This window comes from Pseudoliparis swirei, chromosome 16 (genome assembly GCF_029220125.1).
Source record: "Pseudoliparis swirei isolate HS2019 ecotype Mariana Trench chromosome 16, NWPU_hadal_v1, whole genome shotgun sequence".
Classification (NCBI taxonomy): domain Eukaryota; kingdom Metazoa; phylum Chordata; class Actinopteri; order Perciformes; family Liparidae; genus Pseudoliparis; species Pseudoliparis swirei.
Window position 1 is genome coordinate 25,678,454 of NC_079403.1, and position 24,944 is coordinate 25,703,397.

The window sequence follows — 24,944 nt, forward strand, 5'->3', positions numbered from 1 at the left end:
ACAAACCCAGCAAATCACTTCATGGAGATCAGTTTGTCTTCATTTGCAAAACATACGATGAATACTCAAATATATGTCCTCAAAGCCAGCAGTCATTATACCTCATTGTTAAAGCTGCATTCTCTCTCCTGACCACCAGGGGGCTCCACTGGTTGTATAGAAGTCTATGCGTCATGTGTTAAAGCTGCATTCTCTCTCCTGACCACCAGGGGGCTCCTCTGGTTGTATAGAAGTCTATGCTTCATGTGTTAAAGAAGCTGTGTGGCCTTAAACCTTTATTTGAACCGTCACATCTACACTAAATAAATCTGCTTCTGACCCGTCCTTAGCGTTAGGAGCAATGAGGCACATTTATTCCTGCATTATATTAAATATATATAAAATCAAATATTAAATATTTGTATTCCTTTTTCATAAGACAATGGGTTAAATTGACATTTTAATTAATTAGAATAAAACTGTTGCTTTGTTTCTGAAATAGATAAATAAATAAACTATATTGCTTAACATCATGAAGATAATCATATAGTGTGCTCTATGCTTATTGCAGCACGTGATTAGCACACTTCATGATATAGAGGACACACTTATGTTTATATTACTATTGTATTCAACCAAAGAGATTGTAAGTGCATTATTGGGGCGGAGTGTCCTTTCCAGACAGATTGAAAGTTGTTCGTGGTGGTTGGAGGTGAACATGGGCCGGATGTTTAGAACTTTGCAGACTTTTGATGACGTGTTTCACTTGCAAGAGCATGAAGAACATAAGAACCAAGAGGGCTGAACGCGGACCGGAACCGACGAACAGAAGAGAGCCCGCAGGGTGCTGGTCCCCGTTAACCGGCCTGCGCGCCCCCCGTTCTGCGCATGTCCCCTGGGTCAGAGAGAGAGAGAGCGAGAGCGAGAGAGCGCGCACTACAGTCACAGTGGACCCATGGAGCTCGTCCCGGCGCCGCTGTTCTCCGGTCTTCTTGTCCACGATGCCCTCTAGGATCTCAATAAGATGCGTCTGTGTCTCCAGATAACCAGCTTCTTCCTGGCCGTTCACTTCCACTGGCGGCCGCTCGCAGCTCAGGGTGAGTCCTCCGACGCGTCCTCCGAGTCCCGGTCCAATGTGTCCATAGCGCGCCGCGGCCGCGTTTGGGTCGCTGTGGTGCCGGTGACAGCCGGCTGTGTGAGGCCGGTCTGCGGAGGCTCTGTGTCGGCTCTGACAGCTCCGCGTCCCGCTGCTCGCGGAGCTGTCCGGACAACTTCTTCCACTCCCTGCTGCCGGCGGCTCGCTCTCGGGCTTCTCGGTGACGCAGCTGCTCGCTTCTGGGTTCAGAAAAGTTTCTTTGGACGACGAAATGAAAAGTTCGGCAACTTTTTCCCCCAAACGGACTTCTTCCATTTTCTGTGTGATTACGCGGCGCGAGCTACCGCCCACCCGCCCGTCGGCGAGATGTGAGGGAATAACGGGGAGGTGGGGGGGTAAAAGTTATTATTTAATCATGTCCAGCTCGTTAGAGAACTTGTCTCTGGAGTTATCTGAAGGTGGTTAGTTAATCGCGCTGGTCTTCACGTCGGGCTCCGTGACGTCACTGCTCGGAGAGCAGGGCGGCTTTTTGGGGCGAGCCTTTGAAGTGCCCCGACACCGATGGCGTCATTAACGCGTTCCCTCTGTTCCGTGTGGCTGCTGCTCGCCTTGGCGGGTCACTAAGAGCATGGGCTCGGTTCCGTGTGACACTACGGGCCGGCGGAAAGAACAAAGTGGACCGGGACCGTTACCGCGGTGGCGCGTGCCATGAGCCAGTCCCTCCTCGGTGGTCATTAGCTCACGCGCGCGTCCTCTGGATATAACTAGGACGCGTTCAGAACCGGGAGGACACGTCCTGCTGCTCGGCCTCCCTCACACACACTCAACCCCCACACGTTTACTTCCATAAACTACTTCACGGTTCATGTCATGGCGGATCCCCGCTCCCCAGAAACCGTTACTTCACCCCCGGTACTCTGAGAGCTCAGTCTTGTTTTAATGGACTCCAGGTATCGAGAGGCCCGAAGGACGGGAGAGAAGCCCGGCTCACATCAGCAGGACGCGTCCGATAGCTTCTCCCGGTGCTCGGGGAGCCCCAACCCGACCCGGAGGTGTGTGCCGGTGTGTCGGACACCAGGCCGTGAAGCGGCTCCTCTCACGTGTGAATGTCCGAGTCCACACGGAGCCGTGTCTTCTCCCCCCGTGCGGAGCCGTCTCCTCCGGCCGCTCTGTGACGTCCTCTCCGGGCTCATGGGTCTCTTATCTCCCCGCTGTGAGTGCTGTACCAGAACCGGGGGGTTCTGGTTCTGAGTGGGTCTCACGTGCCGGCGGCTCGGCCTTTGATGTCTCGGTCCACATGGCTGCAGGATGTGGATAAAAACACTTTGTATCATTTTGTTTCTTCTGCTTCTGACACATGTGGCCGGAACATGAAAGCAGCAGCGCTCCTCAGATCCTCATTTGGGGTCCACATTGTCTCCCAGAGGACCGAGAGGGTCATGAAGGTCTCAAACAACCCCCAAAGGTTTATACAATTCTATATAAATATGTAATATATGTAGTCCATGACGCCGTGTGGGGGGGGGTCTGCCCTCAGAAGATAAAGCTTCTCCTCGGAGCCACACTTGTGTCTGTGGACTCACATTCCACAGCTCCACCAAACTTTAGCTTCTTTCATGTTGTGATTCGGTTATGGAGGCTGCAGCGTGAGAGAAGGCATCTGGAACCAATTTGGCCTCCTCAAAGCAGGAGGGAAGGAGGAAAAGGAGGGAAGGACGGAAGTGGAGGGAAGGAGGGAAGGAGGGAAGAGGAGGGAAGGAGGGAAGTGGACGGCAGCCCCTTTTCTTTCCATGTGAGCTCAGGGCTGAGTCCCAGAAACCTAATTATAGTGATGTGAACACCAGATTAAAGTGGCATGGAGCAGGATTTCTTGGCTTGATATAAATATATATATATATATATATATATATATATATATATATATATATATATATATATATGTTTTCTTTGAATGTCTCAAGTGTCCTCTGAGTCTCTAGCTTCATGTCCTCTGAGTCTCTAGCTTCATGTCCTCTGAGTCTCTAGAGCTTCATGTCCTCTGAGTCTCTAGAGCTTCATGTCCTCTGAGTCTCTAGCTTCATGTCCTCTGAGTCTCTAGCTTCATGTCCTCTGAGTCTCTAGAGCTTCATGTCCTCTGAGTCTCTAGCTTCATGTCCTCTGAGTCTCTAGAGCTTCATGTCCTCTGAGTCTCTAGAGCTTCATGTCCTCTGAGTCTCTAGCTTCATGTCCTCTGAGTCTCTAGAGCTTCATGTCCTCTGAGTCTCTAGCTTCATGTCCTCTGAGTCTCTAGCTTCATGTCCTCTGAGTCTCTAGCTTCATGTCCTCTGAGTCTCTAGCTTCATGTCCTCTGAGTCTCTAGAGCTTCATGTCCTCTGAGTCTCTAGCTTCATGTCCTCTGAGTCTCTAGCTTCATGTCCTCTGAGTCTCTAGAGCTTCATGTCCTCTGAGTCTCTAGAGCTTCATGTCCTCTGAGTCTCTAGCTTCATGTCCTCTGAGTCTCTAGAGCTTCATGTCCTCTGAGTCTCTAGAGCTTCATGTCCTCTGAGTCTCTAGAGCTTCATGTCCTCTGAGTCTCTAGCTTCATGTCCTCTGAGTCTCTAGAGCTTCATGTCCTCTGAGTCTCTAGAGCTTCATGTCCTCTGAGTCTCTGGAGCTTCATGTCCTCTGAGTCTCTAGAGCTTCATGTCCTCTGAGTCTCTAGAGCTTCATGTCCTCTGAGTCTCTAGCTTCATGTCCTCTGAGTCTCTAGCTTCATGTCCTCTGAGTCTCCGGTCCAGAGGTCCAGGTCCTCCGGGTCTGTGGCGGGTCATTCCATGTTTTCTCATTTCCTGAACCTCTTCTCCTCTCTTCTCTCACGTCGTGCAGTATTTTGGGATATTTTGCTCATCGTTCTCCCCCCAAAATGTATAACTCTGCAAAGCGAAGCTTTCCCAAAGCACCGCAGGAAGAACTCGATTAACTCACGCGTCGTGGACCCAGTCACACGCCTGTGTCTCTGAACCGGCTCCAGCTGGCCCGGCGGGTCGGTACCACACAGGATATTAAACATTACAACATCAAATATACGTTATTGATTTAATTTGCTGCTTTTCCCACAATGCCAACATATAAAGAGATTAGTACAGGATTTATATTTATGAATATGATTCATTCATTTATTGCATTTCAGGATGTGAGTATGAATTTTTGAGAATTTAAACATAAAAATCTTTTTTAATTTTTAATTCTATTCATGCTGTGATCCCAAAATATTATTGTTCTTTCCTTTTTGATATTGTGTGTCACTGTCTGATGTTGTATTGTGTGACGCAGTGTGATGAGCTGCTCTCTGCTACAGGAGATGTTTCATCTCACTGAGGCTTTTCCTGGTGAAATAAATGTAAAATTAAATTACAATTTTAAGATAGCTGTCCGACTGTTTAAAACTCTTCCACATGAACACACTTGAACCAGCACCCTGAGTCTAACGGGTTCTCAAGTGACATATATGTGTTTGTAAAGTATGAGCATGCCTCATGGTGGTGATGTGAACGGACCCTTCAGGTCCCATCTTTAACTCTTGTGTTGCCTTCGGGTCATTTTGACCCGAATCAATATTACACCCTCCCCCCGCCTTAGGATTAATTTGACCCCATTCAATGTTTAATGTCGGTGTTCTTTCGGTAGTCAACAAACAAACATAAAGTGCCTCACACTTAAACTTGGAAAACAATATTAATTCTAATAATTTTCTGGAGGTTTTAATTGCTGGCGTCAAATTGAACCCAAAGGGTAAAATATGTTAGTAAATATAAAGGTAACAGGAGGGTGAAACATTGAATCGGGTCAAAATGACCCAAAGGCGGGGGGAGGGTGTAATATTGATTCGGGTCAAAATGACCCTAAGGCAACACAAGGGTTAAAACAAAAGTCTAACCTCACATTTAATTATAAATTATAGTCATTCAGAGTCAGTGCTGAATGCTGGAGAACCAAACCCACGGGGGGGGGGGGGGGGACCCCTAGAATCACACGTGGCCCCAGCAGGAGACATTTAACCAAATGGAGGCGTATGTGGACTCCAGGGACCGCCATGTGGCCGCTAGGCTCCGCCCACTTCAACCTGAGCAGCCACACATGCTCCGGCCAGAGGAGCCTTCCTTCCTGCATTCCTCACTGCCGACTCGGTGGGGGAGACTTTAACGGCCGGAGGTCAAAGGTCACTTCCTGTGCACTAATATATAGCGATCTGCTCCCCGGTGCCGAGCTTTAAGGGATCAACGCAGCGCGTTCTCTCCCTGCGTCTCTGACACGATGATGATGAGCGGTGAACAGCCTTGGACCCGGAGGCGGGTTCTGCTTTCTGGCTTTTCACACAAGAGAATGACAGTCAGGGAGCAAAGAGCATCAGAGCGAGTGTTCAGGGTTCAGTGAGCGTTGCTTGTGGAACGCGGAGAACGTCCCTCGGCCTCTCTGACAGCGACCAGCGCCACACTCACCGCCGCTTCAGGACCACTGAGATGGACTCGTGAGGATCTGAGTGCGTCTGAAATGATCTTCATGTTGGCTTTGGAAACGTCCAACGCCAACATGCTGCGTGGATCATCGCAAAGAACAAAGACGAGTGCATTTATATTTATAAGTAACGTTCCGATGTGTTTATGGTTACGTGAAGATCCTGAGTGGCCTGTCACATGTAGCACACACACACACACACCTCCAGGAACACCTGAATCCTACCAGAGAGACACACACACACACACACACACACACACACACACACACACCTCCAGGAACACCTGAATCCTACCAGAGACACACACACACACACACACCTCCAGGAACACCTGAATCCTACCAGAGAGACACACACACACACACACACCTCCAGGAACACCTGAATCCTACCAGAGAGACACACACACACACACACCTCCAGGAACACCTGAATCCTACCAGAGAGACACACACACACACACACCTCCAGGAACACCTGAATCCTACCAGAGAGACACACACACACACACACACACACACACCTCCAGGAACACCTGAATCCTACCAGAGAGACACACACACACACACACACACACCTCCAGGCGGGAGAGTCTGTCCTGAGCCCTCATTTCATTTTCAATAAGCAGAATCAAAGCACGAGGCAGACCTGACCTGCTGTGTCCGGTGAATGTGAAATGACATAATGAGGAGAGTGAGAGCTGCAGTCAGTGAACCGTCTTAAAACAGCTGCATTCTCTCTCCTGACCACCAGGGGGAGACTCCTCTAGTTGTGACTGAGGTCATGTGACTTTGCTAAAGGGAGACGTTGTGTGTTTCCTCCCTGTAGCCTCATGTTTTCATGTCTTCATGTCTTTATGTTTTCATGAACTCCTCCAGAAGTTGAAGAAAGTCTCAATTCATTCTCACTGGAAAACTTGCCGATGCCCAAAAGAGCGCCAAGCTGCCATGTCGGGTCCTTCCTCGAGCACAAGCACAGGAAACGGGCTGCAGGAAACCAGAGTCGTGTTACCGTTAAATAGAGAGAGGGGGGGGGGGGGTCCTCTCCCTATCGTCCGGCAGCTCCGGGTGGCAGACGTCTGTCCAGGCTGCTGCTCGTCAACCGGCTGCGAGCTGCGGTTCCCTCTGAGCGTGTGCTGTGAATCAAAGCCGAGCTGTTTAAACTGTTCACCATGTGAGTTTAGTTAAATAGTGTGCGGCTTCTTTTGGATTGAGTGTGTCCTGAAAAGAAAACTAATAACAACAGAACATGTTGGGAAATGAGTTCATCCTGTCATCAGCATCCTGGAGGCAGTGAGGAGGAAGAGTAGGCAGTGAAGGCTATGCTGCATGTCTAAAACATGCATTCTCTCTGCTGACCACCAGGGGGCTCCTCTGGTTGTATAGAAGTCTGTGCTGCATGTCTAAAACATGCATTCTCTCTGCTGACCACCAGGGGGCTCCTCTGGTTGTATAGAAGTATATGCTTCATGTGTTAAAGCTGCATTCTCTCCTGACCACCAGGGGGCGACTCCTCTGGTTGTATAGAAGTCTGTGCTGCATGTCTAACACATGCATTCTCTCTGCTGACCACCAGGGGGCTCCTCTGGTTGTATAGAAGTATATGCTTCATGTGTTAAAGCTGCATTCTCTCTCCTGACCACCAGGGGGCGACTCCTCTGGTTGTATAGAAGTCTGTGCTGCATGTCTAAAACATGCATTCTCTCTGCTGACCACCAGGGGGCGACTCCTCTGGTTGTATAGAAGTCTATGCTTCATGTGTTAAAGCTGCATTCTCTCTCCTGACCACCAGGGGGCGACTCCTCTGGTTGTATAGAAGTCTGTGCTGCATGTCTAACACATGCATTCTCTCTGCTGACCACCAGAGGGCGACTCCTCTGGTTGTATAGAAGTCTATGCTGCATGTCTAAAACATGCATTCTCTCTGCTGACCACCAGGGGGCGACTCCTCTGGTTGTATAGAAGTCTATGCTTCATGTGTTAAAGCTGCATTCTCTCTCCTGACCACCAGGGGGTGACTCCTCTGGTTGTATAGAAGTCTATGCTGCATGTCTAAAACATGCATTCTCTCTGCTGACCACCAGGGGGCTCCTCTGGTTGTATAGAAGTCTATGCTTCATGTGTTAAAGCTGCATTCTCTCTCCTGACCACCAGGGGGCGGAGCTACAAGTTGACAGGTCTGTAGATGGGACGTCTCCATGTGGTCCCTCTTTGATAGTTCATGCCCGTCAGAAGAGGCCTGCTGCTGGCTGTGTTTGGATGGGGGGGGGGGGGGGGGGGGGGGGGTCTTAACTCCCAGATGCAGATGAGGTGATGTTTGATGTTTGATGTTTGATGTTTGATGTTTGAAACTCAATTTGTCCCCAAAGACAAACACGACTAATGTCTCTGCTGCTGGGACTGAAAGACTCAATGTCCCCCCCCACGGGGCCCGAGACCCCCTGCTGACACGCTGCGTGTGTGTGTTAGTGGGTGTGTGTGGTTGTGTGTGTGTGTGTTAGTGGGTGTGTGCATGTTAGTGTGTTTATGTGTGTGTGCGTGCGTGTGTGTTAGTGGGTGTGTGTGTGTTAGTGGGTGTGTGTGGTTGTGTGTGTGTGGTTGTGTGAGTGTGTGGTTGTGTGTGTGTGGTTATGTTTGTGTGTGGTTGTGTGTGCGTGTGTTAGTGGGTGTGTGCATGTTAGTGTGTGTGTGGTTGTGCGTGTGTGTTAGTGGGTGTGTGTGTGTGCGTGGTTGTGTGGGTGTGTGTGTGTGTGTGGTTGTGTGTGGGTGTGTGTGTGTGTGTGCGTGTGTTAGTGGGTGTGTGCATGTTAGTGTGTGTGTGGTTGTGTGTGTGTGCGTGTGTGTTAGTGGGTGTGTGTGTGTGCGTGGTTGTGTGTGTGGTTGTGTGGGTGTGTGTGGTTGTGTGGGTGTGCGTGGTTGTGTGTGTGTGGTTGTGTGTGTGGGTGTGTGTGTGTGGTTGTGTGCGTGCATGCGTGTTAGTGGGTGTGTGTGTTTGTGTGTGTGTAACCATTGTCTATGAAAATGTAAACCCTGGTTCTAAAGGTTCTTTGAGGAACCATGTCCTTAAAGAGTTCTTAAAGAACCTATACAGGTGTCTCATAGAACCTTGAAATGGTTCTTTAAGGCACCATAATGGTTCTCCAGGAGGTGATGGTTCTTCGTAGAACTACAAAGCCTTTTAGAGAACCTTTAAGAACCCTTGTGGTTCTGTGTGCCGGGCCCTGAGGTCCAGGTGGAGGTCCTCTGGTTCCTCTGGTCCCAGCAGGTTCCCCTCAGACGGTCCTCTGGTGTCTGAATGAGGGTCAACATGTAGCCGAGGGGCCGGGGGCCTCACTCCACGGGCCGCAGGGCAACAATGTAGCAGAAGAGGGGGGGGGGGGTCTGTTGTCTGTGGAGCTAGAACTGGGCCGGAGCTCATTAGCAGACGGCCCCGGGGCCTCATACTGTACGGTGGCCTCCATCGACCCCACACACACACATACACACAGACACACACACACAGACACACACACACAGACACACACACACACACATACACACAGACACACAGACACACACACACCCCTCTCTGGAGCATGAGGACTAACCCCAGTGATAGAATCCAGATCCTCGTGTGTCAGGCAGCTGAAGACAGAGGAGGGGTGGCTCTCTCTCACACACACACACACGCACACACACACACACACACACACACACACACACACAGACTGATAAGCAGAGACTGGTCTGGAGCTCTGCTGAGGTCACCTGCTCCACCATCGCTGTGACGCTCTAGACCAGCAGGACCACTAACCCCCCCCCCCCCCCGTCTGTCTGCAGATTCATCCTGTTGCCAACATGCTGCCGAGTTCTCGCCCTGCAAAGAAGCTTGTGACCAGGTACACACACTCACACACACTCACACACACACACACTCACACACACACTCACACACACACACACACACACTCACACACACACACACACTCACACACTCACACACTCACTCTCACACACTCACTCACACACACACTCACACACACTCACACACACACACTCACACACACACACACACACACACACTCACTCTCACACACTCACTCACACACACTCACACACTCACACACACTCACACACACACTTACACACTCTCACACACACACACTCACACACACACACTCACACACACTCCTCGGCCTATGCATAGAGCCTTTTGAGAGGGAGTGGGGATACACTTATTTTTTTGTCTTTTGTCTCTTTGAAGTGAAGAAAAAAAGTCTCACCCTGTTTCAATTAGGAGCAGGTGTCTCTCTCTCTCTGTCTCTCTCCCTCTCTCCCTCTCTCTCTCCTTCCCTCTCTGTCTCCCCTCTCTCCCTCTCTCCCTCCCTCTCTCTCCCACGTCCTTCTTTATGGTCGTAGAAGAAGCTTTTCCTCCGCCGGCTACAGACAAGCAGCTCAAACCGAACTCCTGCTTTTGAAGTGAAGAGGGAGGCGGGACCTAAGTCATTGTGCTCCTATTGGCCGGCCGAAGAAAGAGAGAGGGAGAGAGGGAGAGAGAGAGAGAGAGAGAGAGAGAGAAAGAGAGGGGGAGAGAGAGAGAGGGAGAGATGGACATCTCAAAAGAGAGGGGAGAGTGGTGAAGATGAAAGAGACGGAGGAGGACAGATAATGGACCGACTAGAAGTGTAATGGCCTCAGAGGTTGTGCTCCAGGTCTGGTGTGTGTGTGTGTGTGTGTGTGTGTGTGTGTGTGTGTGTGTGTGTGTGTGTGTGTGTGTGTGTGTGTGTGTGTGTGTGTGTGTGTGTGTGTGTGCGTGTGTTGGGGGGAGGGTGTAAACCACCAGGACCCCCGGCCGGCGACGCCCCAGGAAACAAGCCCTTCTTCAGGGGTGCGGGGGGGTTGCACAGGGGACGGTTCTCTGAGGAATGAAGACGAGGTGCTCCCTTCACTTCCTCTGGTGCTCCCTTCACTTCCTCTGGTGCTCCCTTCACTTCCTCTGGTGCTCCCTTCACTTCCTCTGATGCTCCCTTCACTTCCTCTGATGCTCCCTTCACTTCCTCTGGTGCTCCCTTCACTTCCTCTGATGCTCCCTTCACTTCCTCTGGTGCTCCCTTCACTTCCTCTGATGCTCCCTGAAAGAAAGACGACGTTCAGGCCTCCTGTCCTCCCGTCCTCATGTCTTCCCGTCCTCCTGTCTTCCCATCCTCATGTCCTTATGTCCTCATGTCCTTATGTCTTCCCGTCCTCATGTCCTCCTGTCTTCCCATCCTCCTGTCTTCCCGTCCTCATGTCCTTATGTCCTTGTGTCCTCATGTCTTCCCGTCCTTGTGTCCTCCTGTCTTCCCGTCCTCCTGTCTTCCCGTCCTCATGTCCTTATGTCCTTGTGTCCTCATGTCTTCCCGTCCTGTCTTCCCATCCTCATGTCCTCCTGTCTTCCCGTCCTCATGTCCTTGTGTCCTCCTGTCTTCCCGTCCTCATGTCCTTATGTCCTTGTGTCCTCCTGTCTTCCCGTCCTCATGTCCTGTTGTCTTCCCGTCCTCATGTCCTTGTGTCCTCATGTCTTCCCGTCCTCATGTCCTTGTGTCCTCCCGTCCTCATGTCCTTGTGTCCTCCTGTCTTCCCATCCTCATGTCCTCCTGTCTTCCCGTCCTCCTGTCTTCCCGTCCTCCTGTCTTCCCGTCCTCATGTCCTCCTGTCTTCCCATCCTCATGTCCTTATGTCTTCCCGTCCTCATGTCCTCCCATCCTCCTGTCTTCATGTCCTCATGTCCTTGTGTCCTCCTGTCTTCCCGTCCTCCTGTCTTCCCATCCTCGTGTCCTCCTGTCTTCCCGTCCTCATGTCCTTGTGTCCTCATGTCTTCCCGTCCTCCTGTCTTCCCGTCCTCATGTCCTTGTGTCCTCATGTCATTGTGTCCTCATGTCCTCCTGTCTTCCGTCATGTCCTCCTGTCTTCCCGTCCTCCTGTCTTCCCGTCCTCATGTCCTCCCATCCTCGTGTCCTCATGTCCTCCTGTCCTCATGTCCTTGTGTCCTCCTGTCTTCCCGTCCTCCTGTCTTCCCGTCCTCATGTCTTCCTGTCCTTGTGTCCTCCCGTCCTCCTGTCTTCCCGTCCTTGTGTCCTCATGTCTTCCCGTCCTTGTGTCCTCCTGTCTTCCCGTCCTCGTGTCCTCCTGTCTTCCCGTCCTTGTGTCCTCCTGTCTTCCCGGCCTCGTGTCCTCCTGTCTTCCCGTCCTCCCGTCCTCCTGTCTTCCCGTCCTTGTGTCCTCCTGTCTTCCCGGCCTCGTGTCCTCCTGTCTTCCCGTCCTCATGTCCTTGTGTCCTCATGTCTTCCCGTCCTCGTGTCCTCCTGTCTTCCCGTCCTCATGTCCTTGTGTCCTCATGTCTTCCCGTCCTCGTGTCCTCCTGTCTTCCCGTCCTCATGTCCTTGTGTCCTCCTGTCTTCCCGTCCTCGTGTCCTCCTGTCTTCCCATCCTCATGTCCTCCCATCCTCATGTCCTCCTGTCTTCCCGTCCTCCTGTCTTCCCGTCCTCATGTCCTTGTGTCTTCATGTCTTCCCGTCCTCATGTCCTTGTGTCTTCATGTCTTCCCGTCCTTGTGTCTTCAGTCCTCCTGTCTTCCCATCCTCATGTCCTCCCATCCTCATGTCCTCCTGTCTTCCCGTCCTTATGTCTTCCCGTCCTCATGTCCTTGTGTCCTCATGTCTTCCCGTCCTCGTGTCCTCCTGTCTTCCCGTCCTCATGTCCTTGTGTCCTCCTGTCTTCCCGTCCTCGTGTCCTCCTGTCTTCCCGTCCTCATGTCCTTGTGTCCTCATGTCTTCCCGTCCTCCTGTCTTCCCGTCCTCATGTCCTTGTGTCCTCATGTCTTCCCGTCCTCCTGTCTTCCCGTCCTCATGTCCTTGTGTCCTCATGTCTTCCCGTCCTCATGTCCTTGTGTCCTCATGTCTTCCCGTCCTCGTGTCCTCCTGTCTTCCCATCCTCATGTCCTCCCATCCTCATGTCCTCCTGTCTTCCCGTCCTTATGTCTTCCCGTCCTCATGTCCTTGTGTCTTCATGTCTTCCCGTCCTCATGTCCTTGTGTCTTCATGTCTTCCCGTCCTTGTGTCTTCATGTCTTCCCGTCCTCATGTCCTTATGTCCTTGTGTCATCATGTCTTCCCGTCCTCATGTCCTTGTGTCCTCATGTCTTCCCGTCCTTATGTCCTTGTGTCTTCATGTCTTCCCGTCCTCATGTCCTTGTGTCTTCATGTCTTCCCGTCCTCATGTCCTCCCATCCTCATGTCCTCCTGTCTTCCAGTCCTCATGTCCTTATGTCCTCGTGTCATCATGTCTTCCCGTCCTCATGTCCTTGTGTCTTCATGTCTTCCCGTCCTCATGTCCTTGTGTCTTCATGTCTTCCCGTCCTCATGTCCTTGTGTCTTCATGTCTTCCCATCCTCATGTCTTCCCGTCCTCCTGTCTTCCCGTCCTCATGTCCTTATGTCCTTGAGTCATCATGTCTTCCCGTCCTCATGTCCTTATGTCCTTGTGTCATCATGTCTTCCCGTCTTCATGTCTTCCCGTCCTCCTGTCTTCCCGTCCTCATGTCCTTATGTCCTTGAGTCATCATGTCTTCCCGTCCTCATGTCCTTATGTCCTTGTGTCATCATGTCTTCCCGTCTTCATGTCTTCCCGTCCTCCTGTCCTCATGTCCTCCCCCTCCTGGCTTCATGACTTCACACTTCAGCCGCAGACTGCTGGCAGCGGCCGTCTTCTCCCAGGAGCCCTGGATGTTCACACACACCTGGTTGTGTTATGGCTAAGTGTGTGTGTGTGTGTGTGTGTGTGTGTGTGTGTGTGTGTGTCTCCGAGGTGTTGCTCTGACTTCATAACCTTCTCGTTCCCATGGACGGACACATTCCTCTGGACCTGGCTGGAGGTGGTCTGGACCCCAGTCAGCATCGTTTACGGGATGCCACGCTCTGGATCTGATCCAATAGCTCAATGGTAGTGGTGGAGTGTTTCTTAAAGGAACAGTGTACCGCTTTAAGGGGATCTAATGGCAGAAGTGAAATGCAGTGTGAATGAGTACGTTATCTTCAGTGGACGATCACCTGAAGATGGAGAGTTTCCGTGTGTCTGTCAGCTCAGAGGAGACGTCTATGTCCACAGATACGTCTTCATGGGCTCCATAGTTTACGCTGGTTGCTATTTTCAAATTGGCCACCAGAGGGCGCCAGAGGCGACACACAGCATCTTTAAACGGACGCCTTGTTCATTTGTTTCTCTCTTTCCCTCGACCACGACCTCTCACCAGTAGACCGGAACACATGAATGTGTGTGTGCGCATCTCTGACTGTAGGTGGTGAGCGTCCGTACAATAAAAGAAAAACAGGTCAAATGTAACATGATTAAAAGACACAGAAATGAGTGCAGGTGATAAGAGAAACCCAACGGGTTTCTGCAAGGTTCTCACCGAAAGTCATAAACAAGAATAAGGTGAAGCGGGGTAAATCAAACATAAGACACGATAAACAACCTCGTCCTGTGGATTCAAACTTCAACATAGACATCAATAACAATACATGTCATCAACAAACACACAACACTACGTACACGAGGGCTCAGCCTCGAGTCATCAGCCTCTGACTCTGAGACGGTGTCAGGTAGTTGAACCAGAAACACTTTGGTTCCTCCCAGAAACTCTTTGGTTCCTACCAGAAACACACAGGTCTGTGAGGTGTTTTGATAACTCTGTGTTCTCCCCCCGCAGCTCGCCACCATAAAGAGTGAGTCCCGCCTGAAGAATCTGCTCCAGAAGTTACCCAGCTACTGCCCGGAGGCCATGGTGAGCTGTTTGTCTGGATGTCGTCGTGTGTTCTCTCCATCCTGATGACAAGAGTAAACTATATTAATACATGTTCACTAAATGACCTCTGTGAAGCTGCAGTGACCGCTGATCGCCACCGGCGGTGCTAAAGAGAGCGAAACGGAGATCTGCTACTTTACACAGGAAGTGGGCTGGTGGCTGTGGTTACTAGAAGACACCACACACACACACACACTTCCTCCCCCGTGGGTGATGACAGAGCAGAGCGGTAACAAGTCGGAGGCCAACACGTTTCCCATTGAGCCGAACCGACGCTACAACCCGGCTAACGGCGTGCAGCGCCACCACAATGCACGCGTTGTGTTATTGTTGTGTTACTTCAGTGTGTAGTGTTGTGCGGTCACGGTACCACACGTGTTGGTGTTGACGTTCTGTGGGTCAGGTTCTGATGCTGACTCAGCACTCATCATGGCAAAGAGACGCAGATGACATATGACATTTCTTCCAGCTCAGAGTCGTTAACCTTCTCCTCCTCTTCGTTTTCCAGAATGAGCTTTGGACGTGCATCAACTCTTCACTTCCAGGTGAGAGAAGAAGAGCGTTGACGTGGAACCCTGTATGTGTAGCGTGGGCATGTGTGGGGGGGGGGGCCCAAAGAGACGTAGCACCGCCTACAGCTACTCTCTCAGTCCTGGAGTCAGCCTCCCTTCAGGGGGCGTGGTCTTGGTTCTGGGGTCGTTGTTGAAAAAAATATTCTAATTGTTGTCATAGAGGTCATAGAGGCCATAGAGGCCATAGAGTGTATCTGGTGGGGAATGAGAGGAGCTCAGAGTCTGGTGGTCATTCCGGTCTCATCAGGTCTGTGGTCCAGACCGGCACCTTAGCAACCACTCAGACGCAGACACCTGGACTCCAGGAAGGAACCCAAACATCTTTCTGCTGACTTGATGTTCCAGCTGTGAGCCGGTCTGGACCTGGACCAGACCGGACCGGAAGATCAAAAGCCTGAATCCTGCTGCTCGTAAACTAGTGTACCTGTCAGGGGCCTCGTGGCCCCAGAGGGGAGGCCATGTTCTCCCTTCTTCTTCTTCTGCACCCATTAAGCATGAGAGCACTCTCTAAGATATGGTCCTTCTTGAGATATGGTCCTTCTCTTTCTCTGAGATATGGTCCTTCTCTTTCTCTAAGATATGGTCCTTCTTGAGATATGGTCCTTCTCTTTCTCTGAGATATGGTCCTTCTCTTTCTCTGAGATATGGTCCTTCTCCTTCTCTAAGATATGGTCCTTCTCCTTCTCTGAGATATGGTCCTTCTCTTTCTCTGAGATATCGTCCTTCTCCTTCTCTAAGATATGGTCCTTCTCCTTCTCTGAGATATGGTCCTTCTCCTTCTCTGAGATATGGTCCTTCTCTTTCTCTAAGATATGGTCCTTCTTGAGATATGGTCCTTCTCTTTCTCTGAGATATGGTCCTTCTCTTTCTCTGAGATATCGTCCTTCTCCTTCTCTAAGATATGGTCCTTCTCCTTCTCTGAGATATGGTCCTTCTCTTTCTCTGAGATATCGTCCTTCTCCTTCTCTAAGATATGGTCCTTCTCCTTCTCTGAGATATGGTCCTTCTCCTTCTCTAAGATATGGTCCTTCTCCTTCTCTGAGATATGGTCCTTCTCTTTCTCTGAGATTTCATCCTTCTCCTTCTCTAAGATATGGTCCTTCTCCTTCTCTGAGATATGGTCCTTCTCTTTCTCTGAGATATCGTCCTTCTCCTTCTCTAAGATATGGTCCTTCTCCTTCTCTAAGAAATGGTCCTTCTCTGAGATATGGTCCTTCTCCTTCTCTGAGATATGGTCCTTCTCTTTCTCTGAGATATCGTCCTTCTCCTTCTCTAAGATATGGTCCTTCTCCTTCTCTAAGATATGGTCCTTCTCTGAGATATGGTCCTTCTCCTTCTCTGAGATATCGTCCTTCTCTAAGATATGGTCCTTCTCCTTCTCTAAGATATGGTCCTTCTCTGAGATATGGTCCTTCTCTTTCTCTGAGATATCGTCCTTCTCTAAGATATGGTCCTTCTCTTTCTCTGAGATATCGTCCTTCTACTCTGAGATATGGTCCTTCTCTTTCTCTGAGATATCGTCCTTCTCCTTCTCTAAGATATGGTCCTTCTCTAAGATATGGTCCTTCTCTTTCTCTGAGATATGGTCCTTCTCCTTCTCTAAGATATCGTCCTTCTCTAAGATATGGTCCTTCTCTTTCTCTGAGATATCGTCATTTTCCTTCTCTAAGATATGGTCCTTCTCCTTCTCTGAGATATGGTCCTTCTCTTTCTCTGAGATATCGTCCTTCTCTAAGATATGGTCCTTCTCCTTCTCTGAGATATGCTCCTTCTCTTTCTCTGAGATATCGTCCTTCTCTAAGATATGGTCCTTCTCTTTCTCTGAGATATCGTCCTTCTCTAAGATATGGTCCTTCTCTTTCTCTGAGATATGGTCCTTCTCTTTCTCTGAGATATCGTCCTTCTCTAAGATATGGTCCTTCTCCTTCTCTAAGATATGGTCCTTCTCCTTCTCTAAGATATGGTCCTTCTCCTTCTCTAAGATATGGTCCTTCTCCTTCTCTGAGATATCGTCCTTCTCTAAGATATGGTCCTTCTCCTTCTCTAAGATATGGTCCTTCTCTTTCTCTGAGATATCGTCCTTCTCCTTCTCTAAGATATGGTCCTTCTTCTTCTCTGAGATATTGAATCTTATTGTATCTTAGTGTGTCTTAGTGTATCTTATTGTATCTTAGTGTGTCTTATTGTATCTTAGTGTGTCTTATTGTATCTTAGTGTGTCTTAGTGTATCTTATTGTATCTTATTGTATCTTAGTGTATTTTATTGTATCTTAGTGTATCTTATTGTATTTTATTGTATCTTAGTGTATCTTAGTGTATTTTAGTGTATCTTATTGTATCTTAGTGTATCTTATTGTATCTTATAATGGTTTATTTAATAAGGGACAGTGCACATTGATAAAAACTTTGCAGTAAATGTGCCAGAGTTAGCCAAGAGGCTATTTTTCATCTGTAGTCCCAATGTTGCTGATGTTAAGAACAAACCTAAAAACATAAGATTACTAATACAATCTACAGATAAAGCAAATAAAATAAGGGAGAACAATGTTAAAATGGACAGAATAAAAACATGTCAGAGATACAACGTAAAAGCTTACAGACTAAATGTGACATATAACTGCAAACAGGTGAACGACAAGAGAAGACAGGTGGAGTAAACGACCGACCAGCAAGTCAAGACACACAGAGACCGGACAACAGACAGACAACAACTGACAGACAGAAAGAATGAAAGTCCAACCTGGGCAGATGGAGGAGGGAGGAGCCGTTACAGTCTAGTGCTGACAGAGCTGGGTAGTAATGAACCATTTCTTTGTTTCCGCTTTAAAAGAGTTGAATGATTGTAGCTCTCTGATAGATCCTGGAATGTAGTTCCAGTGAACTGCTGCTTGTACTGAGAAAGCAGCGCGACTGAAAGCACTTTTCCTGAGAGGGACGATACAATCCCCTCTCGCTGCTCCTCTTGTGAGCCGATATCCAGTTCGTGTGGTGACAAATTGTTTGAGAGGAGGAGAGGTCAATCCATGTATGATTTTGTACATCAGACAGACGTGCACATATTTAATCAAGTTATCCCAGCTAAGCAAATTGTATTTTTTTAGTATAGGACAATGATGTGACAGAACTTTTTTTTAATCAAGAGTTTTGAGCGTCCGCTTGTATAATGACTGTAATGGTTTGAGCGTAGTGGCACTAGCATGTGACCAGGTTGTTAAACAGCAGTGTATCTTATTGTATCTTATTGTATTTTATTGTATCTTAGTGTATTTTATTGTATCTTAGTGTATCTTATTGTATCTTATTGTATTTTATTGTATCTTAGTGTATTTTATTGTATCTTATTGTATCTTAGTGTATCTTAGTGTATTTTATTGTATCTTAGTGTATCTTAGTGTATCTTAGTGTATTTTAGTGTATCTTATTGTATCTTATTGTATCTTATTGGGTTAGGGTTAGCCCAGCTCCATGCACATTCATTCTGCTGTTGTGATTATAATATTTGGTGTGTTTGATTCATCTGCAGGAGTCTCCAGGAAGTCGGAGGGCTGGGTGGGGCTGGGCTGCTGCGAGCTCGCCATCTCAGCCGAGTGCCGCAGGGAATGTCGACAGGTGAGACCACTTCCTGTTTCAAGACTCCCGGATTTTTCTGTTTTGTCATTAAACTATTTCCTTTTCCTCGTAGGCGTCGTCTAAAAATGAAATAACTAAAGTATGCAAAAAGGTCACCGAGGTGAGTCCGGCAACATGAACTGAAGGTGATGTGGTTTTGTATTTTAATAATAAGATCGGAGAGTTTTTGTTCTAATAATTAAAGAAAGAGCAGAACTGAAGTGTAAAGTTCTCTTATTCTGGAGAATTAAGAAGAAAAATAAATATTTTACCTCTATTTTTACTGTTCTACGAATAAATCAAGTCTACACAACCAGAGGAGTCGCCCCCTGGTGATCAGGAGAGAGAATGCAGGTTTAACACACGTCTGCATGTTGCCGCCTGGTATAACTGATACTCCTGTCTAACTGTATATTACTAATAGTCCCTTTTTATGGTATAAGTGTACCAAATAACCAACATCATCTCAAAAGAAAACTTCAGAGATTTGGAAAAGAACAAAAAGGAGAAGAGGAGAGTATCGTCAGCTTCATGTTCCATCGTCAGGCCTCACTGTGTCACACGAGCTCCTCTCTTCTCTTTGTAGAACTCCCTCTACAGCTGCATCACCAAAAATGAAAGTGAGTTGTCACACACACACACACACACGTAACCCAGTTAAATAAATACCCTTCGCCCATGTGTGTATTTAAGTGTGTCACCATGTGTGTGTGTGTGTGTTCCCGCAGTGGGCTCCACCTGCTGCAGCTATGCAGGGCGCCACACCACCTGCAGGGAGTACTGCCAGGCCATCTTCAGGACCGACTCCACGCCCACCGTGTCCCAGATCACCGCCGTCACCGAGTACTGCCAGAGCCACAGCGCCCAGCTGCTGGGCTGCGTGGGCAACTTCACCAAATCATACCCCATCCGCAGCCCCATCGACAGTGAGTGTGTGTGTGTGTGTGCACGCTGCTACCCATACACACCCTATAGACAGTGTGTGTGTGTGTGCACGCTGCTACCCCATACACACCCTATAGACAGTGTGTGTGTGTGTGCACGCTGCTACCCCATACACACCCTATAGACAGTGTGTGTGTGTGTGCGCTGCTACCCCATACACACCCTATAGACAGTGTGTGTGTGTGTGTGCACGCTGCTACCCCATACACACCCTATAGACAGTGTGTGTGTGCACGCTGCTACCCCATACACACCCTATAGACAGTGAGTGTGTGTGTGCATGCTGCTACCCCATACACACCCTATAGACAGTGAGTGTGTGTGTGCATGCTGCTACCCCATACACACCCTATAGACAGTGTGTGTGTGCACGCTGCTACCCCATACACACCCTATAGACAGTGAGTGTGTGTGTGCACGCTGCTACCCCATACACACCCTATAGACAGTGAGTGTGTGTGTGCATGCTGCTACCCCATACACACCCTATAGACAGTGAGTGTGTGTGTGCACGCTGCTACCCCATACACACCCTATAGACAGTGTGTGTGTGTGTGTGCATGCTCCTACTCCAGACACACCCTATAGAGCCTATAGACAGTGAGTGTGTGTGTGTGTGTGTGTGCACGCTGCTACCCCATACACACCCTATAGACAGTGTGTGTGTGTGTGTGCACGCTGCTACCCCATACACACCCTATAGACAGTGTGTGTGTGTGTGTGCATGCTCCTGCTCCATACACACCCTATAGAGCCTATAGACAGTGAGTGTGTGTGTGTGTGTGTGCACGCTGCTACCCCATACACACCCTATAGACAGTGTGTGTGTGTGTGTGTGTGCACGCTGCTACCCCATACACACCCTATAGACAGTGTGTGTGTGCACGCTGCTACCCCATACACACCCTATAGACAGTGAGTGTGTGTGTGCATGCTCCTACCCCATACACACCCTATAGACAGTGAGTGTGTGTGTGCACGCTGCTACCCATACACACCCTATAGACAGTGTGTGTGTGTGTGTGTGCACGCTGCTACCCCATACACACCCTATAGAGCCTATAGACAGTGTGTGTGTGTGTGTGCACGCTGCTACCCCATACACACCCTATAGAGCCTATAGACAGTGTGTGTGTGTGTGTGTGCACGCTGCTACCCCATACACACCCTATAGAGCCTATAGACAGTGAGTGTGTGTGTGTGTGTGTGTGTGCACGCTGCTACCCCATACACACCCTATAGAGCCTATAGACAGTGAGTGTGTGTGTGTGTGTGTGTGTGTGTGTGTGCACGCTGCTACCCCATACACACCCTATAGAGCCTATAGACAGTGAGTGTGTGTGTGTGTGTGTGTGTGTGCACGCTGCTACCCCATACACACCCTATAGAGCCTATAGACAGGGAGTGTGTGCAGCTTAAAGACCCTCTCCGTGGTCTGGAGTCCATGTTGGCTGCTGGGACCCCTCATGTCCAGCGGCCATCTTTGTTCCTCCCCTGCAGGCCTGTACTGCTGCGACCGGGCCAAGGCCCACTGCCAGGTGGCGTGCCGGCGGATCCTCCGAACCATGAGCACGGAGCACGAGATCATGGAGGGTCTGATCGCCGAGTGCGGCTCGCAGCCCCTCCCCCAGGAGCCCATGTGGCAGTGCTTCCTGGGCAGCGGCCACCCCCCCTCGCCGCCCGAAGAGGAGACGCCCCACCCCGCCAAGATGGACTGCGCCAAGCTGCACTGCTGCTCCAAGGCCAACACCTCCCTCTGCAGGTACGGCCCGCCGGCCGGGAACACGCACGCCGCTGCTCAGAGGTGACCTGTGTGTGTGTGTGTGTGTGCGTCACAGGGACATGTGCCAGGAGATCAGCACCAACTGGGGCAGCCAGACCTGGCAGGACTTCGACCAGCTGTGTGAGTACAACCCGGTGGAGACGGAGCTCATCAACTGCCTGGCCGACGTCAGGGAGCCGTGTCAGCTGGGCTGCAAGGACCTCGGCTACTGCACCAACTTCAACAACAGGTACGGCCCACCGGGACCAGACCCGCTGACCCGGGACAGAGAGAGAGAGGTCCCTTGAGAAAGCCTCTCACTGTACTGACAGTCCACCCTGCTGGTCCTGGTTCTGGTTCTCCTCTGCCCCCCTTCCCTCCAGTGGGTCCAGGGTCTCCAGCAGCATAGTGTTGGGGAAGTGAAGCTCTCAAAGGCTCTCAAAGGCTCTCAAAGGTTCTCAAAGGTTCTCAAAGGCTCTCAAAGGCTCTCAAAGGTTCTTAAAGGTTCTCAAAGGCTCTCAAAGGCTCTCAAAGGCTCTCAAAGGTTCTCAAAGGCTCTCAAAGGCTCTCAAAGGTTCTTAAAGGTTCTCAAAGGTTCTCAAAGGCTCTCAAAGGTTCTCAAAGGCTCTCAAAGGCTCTCAAAGGTTCTCAAAGGCTCTCAAAGGTTCTCAAAGGCTCTCAAAGGTTCTCAAAGGCTCTCAAAGGTTCTCAAAGGCTCTCAAAGGCTCTCAAAGGTTCTTAAAGGTTCTCAAAGGTTCTCAAAGGCTCTCAAAGGTTCTCAAAGGCTCTCAAAGGTTCTCAAAGGTTCTCAAAGGCTCTCAAAGGTTCTCAAAGGCTCTCAAAGGCTCTCAAAGGCTCTCAAAGGCTCTCAAAGGCTCTCAAAGGCTCTCAAAGGTTCTCAAAGGCTCTCAAAGGTTCTCAAAGGTTCTCAAAGGCTCTCAAAGGTTCTCAAAGGCTCTCAAAGGCTCTCAAAGGTTCTCAAAGGCTCTCAAAGGTTCTGAAAGGTTCTCCTTCGTCCTCAGGCCCACGGAGCTGTTCCGGAGCTGCAGCGTCCAGTCGGACCAGGGCGCCATGAACGACATCAAGCTGTGGTCCAACGGGACCATCAAGATGCCCTTCATGAACATCCCGGTGCTGGACATCCGGACCTGTCTGCCCGACATGTGGAAGGCCGTGGCCTGCTCCCTGCAGATCAAGCCCTGCCACAGCAAGTCCAGAGGGAGCGTCATATGCAAGTGAGTCACCCCTCCCTCCCCCCCCCCCCCCCTCACACACACACATACACACACACTGCTCCGCTAGCCACCACGGGCCCAGAGTATATATATATAAAGTATATACAATTTTTTAAAATATATATATATAAAGTATATACATATAAATATATATATATTTATACATATATATTTATATATATATTAAATAAATATGTGTATATATATATTAAATATATATATATATATATATTTTGGATATATGTTTAGTAAGTCAAAATGTGAGCCTATATATATAGGCCTATATATATAGGCTCACATTTTGAAGGTGTAACTAAGAGTGTTCATACTATATATATGTATATGGTGTGTGTGTTCTCATTCAGCCTCTGACCCCGCTCTATAGGCCTCAGATCAAGTCAAACATGATTTATTCTTCTCGTTAGTTTCAAGCTGTGTCACACTGGCTTGTTGTTGTTGTTGTTGTTGTTGTTGTTCTAGTGTTTACTCTTTCCTGTCCTCAGGTCCGACTGCCTGGACATCCTGACTCAGTGCGGGGACAGGAAGCGTTTCCACGAAGGACAAACTCCAGAGAGGATCTGTGAGCTGCTGTCGCCCATCGATGACCCCGAGCGCTGCATCCCGCTGCAGCGATACCTCGGTGAGCCACAGGGGGGCGCAGGGGAGCAATACCCACGTCGAGCAATGCTACTATGAAGAAACCTTTCTGAGGGCAACCAGCTGCCTTCATAAGCTCATGCGGTCCACATGTGCAGGGAGCTGTGTGGCCACCAGGGGGCAGAGCTGCACCGAAGCTGAGCGACACCTCCCTGACTCTTCATCTCATAACAGAGAAACAAAAGAGGAGGAAGTGATCTCTGCTGGACGCACACGTCCAGGTCCAGACGTCTGACGTCTGAATCCATCCGTTCCTCTGGGACATGAAACGTCCTGATTAAAACAAGAATTTATGACCTATAAGACAGCGAGGGGGATGCACAACGGATTCACAGAAAACACCCCAAAAAACATTGAGACTGAAGTTAAAGGCTTTGATTTAAAGGTCAATTATAAGAATCTTTATGAATCTTGAATCTTCTGAACGAAACAGTTGGAAACTGATTTCACCGAAATCTTTTCTTTTCTCGCGCGTCGTTGTTCCTCTGATTGGGCTTTTATTCTGAAAAGCCAACGGACCCGTTAAGCATTGAAGTAAAAGACTGTAACCTCTTCTCTGACGTTCGTGCTCTACATGTCCTCCTCCTCCTTCTCCTCTCTCTCTCCCCCCCCCCCAGTCCCCAGTTCCCTCGGCAACAGCGTGGTGGAGGAGGTCATCCACCCGTGTAACCCCAACCCGTGTCCCAGCAGCCACCTGTGCCAGGTGAACAGGAAGGGCTGCCTGGACGAGCTCACCTGTCAGCCCTTCCTCTGCGTGCCAGGTACGAGTCCTCCACCTGTATGTGTGTGTGTGTGCGTACGTGTGCTGCACAGCGGCCATTCTGACAGCGTGTGTGTGTGTGTGTCCAGGCTGTAAGCTGGGCGAGGCCTCAGACTTCCTGGTCCAGCAGGACTCTCTGATCCAGGTGCCGACCCGCTCCGGTCCGACCGGCTGCCACGAGGTCTGCAGCTGTGGCCTCAGCGGGCGTCTGGAGAACTGTGTGGAGATGCCCTGCTGGGACCCCGAGGAGCCGTGTGTGGTGGGGGGGCAGAGGAGGAGTGAGTCACATGACCACGAGCTTATAGAGCAACCTGATCATGAGGAGTTGACCTAAGAGACTTATAGAGCAGCCTGATAATAAGGAGTTGACCTAAGAGACTTATAGAGCAGCCTGATAATAAGGAGTTGACTTAGAGACTTATAGAGCAGCCTGATCATGAGTTGACTTAGAGACTTATAGAGCAGCCTGATAATAAGGAGTTGACTTAAGAGACTTATAGAGCAGCCTGATAATAAGGAGTTGACTTAGAGACTTATAGAGCAGCCTGATAATAAGGAGTTGACTTAGAGACTTATAGAGCAGCCTGATCATGAGGAGTTGACTTAGAGACTTATAGAGCAGCCTGATAATAAGGAGTTGACTAAAGAGACTTATAGAGCAGCCTGATAATAAGGTGTTGACTTAGAGACTTATAGAGCAGCCTGATAATAAGGAGTTGACCTAAGAGACTTATAGAGCAGCCTGATAATAAGGAGTTGACTTAAGAGACTTATAGAGCAGCCTGATAATAAGGAGTTGACTTAAGAGACTTATAGAGCAGCCTGATAATAAGGAGTTGACTTAGAGACTTATAGAGCAGCCTGATCATGAGGAGTTGACTTAGAGACTTATAGAGCAGCCTGATAATAAGGAGTTGACTTAGAGACTTATAGAGCAGCCTGATAATAAGGAGTTGACCTAAGAGACTTATAGAGCAGCCTGATAATAAGAAGTTGACTTAGAGAATTATAGAGCA

General features: G+C 49.4%; 1 protein-coding gene across 3 annotated transcripts in view; it reads left to right on the forward strand.

Moving 5' to 3' along the window:
• Positions 1-521: 521 nt before the first annotated feature.
• reck (reversion-inducing-cysteine-rich protein with kazal motifs) overlaps positions 522-24,944 on the forward strand; it is a 40,482-nt gene continuing 16,059 nt past the window's right edge. For 2 of the 3 annotated variants that reach the window (XR_008834064.1, XM_056434108.1), the window contains exons 1-14: positions 529-1,076; positions 9,389-9,447; positions 14,293-14,367; positions 14,897-14,933; positions 18,484-18,569; positions 18,643-18,690; positions 19,156-19,189; positions 19,298-19,495; positions 21,015-21,276; positions 21,353-21,526; positions 22,299-22,511; positions 23,015-23,151; positions 23,786-23,929; positions 24,018-24,206. Coding sequence is in view for 2 of the 3 variants with exons in the window: in XM_056434108.1 (XP_056290083.1) it covers positions 1,004-1,076; positions 9,389-9,447; positions 14,293-14,367; positions 14,897-14,933; positions 18,484-18,569; positions 18,643-18,690; positions 19,156-19,189; positions 19,298-19,495; positions 21,015-21,276; positions 21,353-21,526; positions 22,299-22,511; positions 23,015-23,151; positions 23,786-23,929; positions 24,018-24,206 (1,729 nt within the window). In the remaining variant the exon portion in view is untranslated. Of the gene's footprint in view, positions 1,077-9,388; positions 9,448-14,292; positions 14,368-14,896; positions 14,934-18,483; positions 18,570-18,642; positions 18,691-19,155; positions 19,190-19,297; positions 19,496-21,014; positions 21,277-21,352; positions 21,527-22,298; positions 22,512-23,014; positions 23,152-23,785; positions 23,930-24,017; positions 24,207-24,944 lie in introns of all 3 variants that reach the window. The other variant, XM_056434109.1, reaches the window with a different exon arrangement.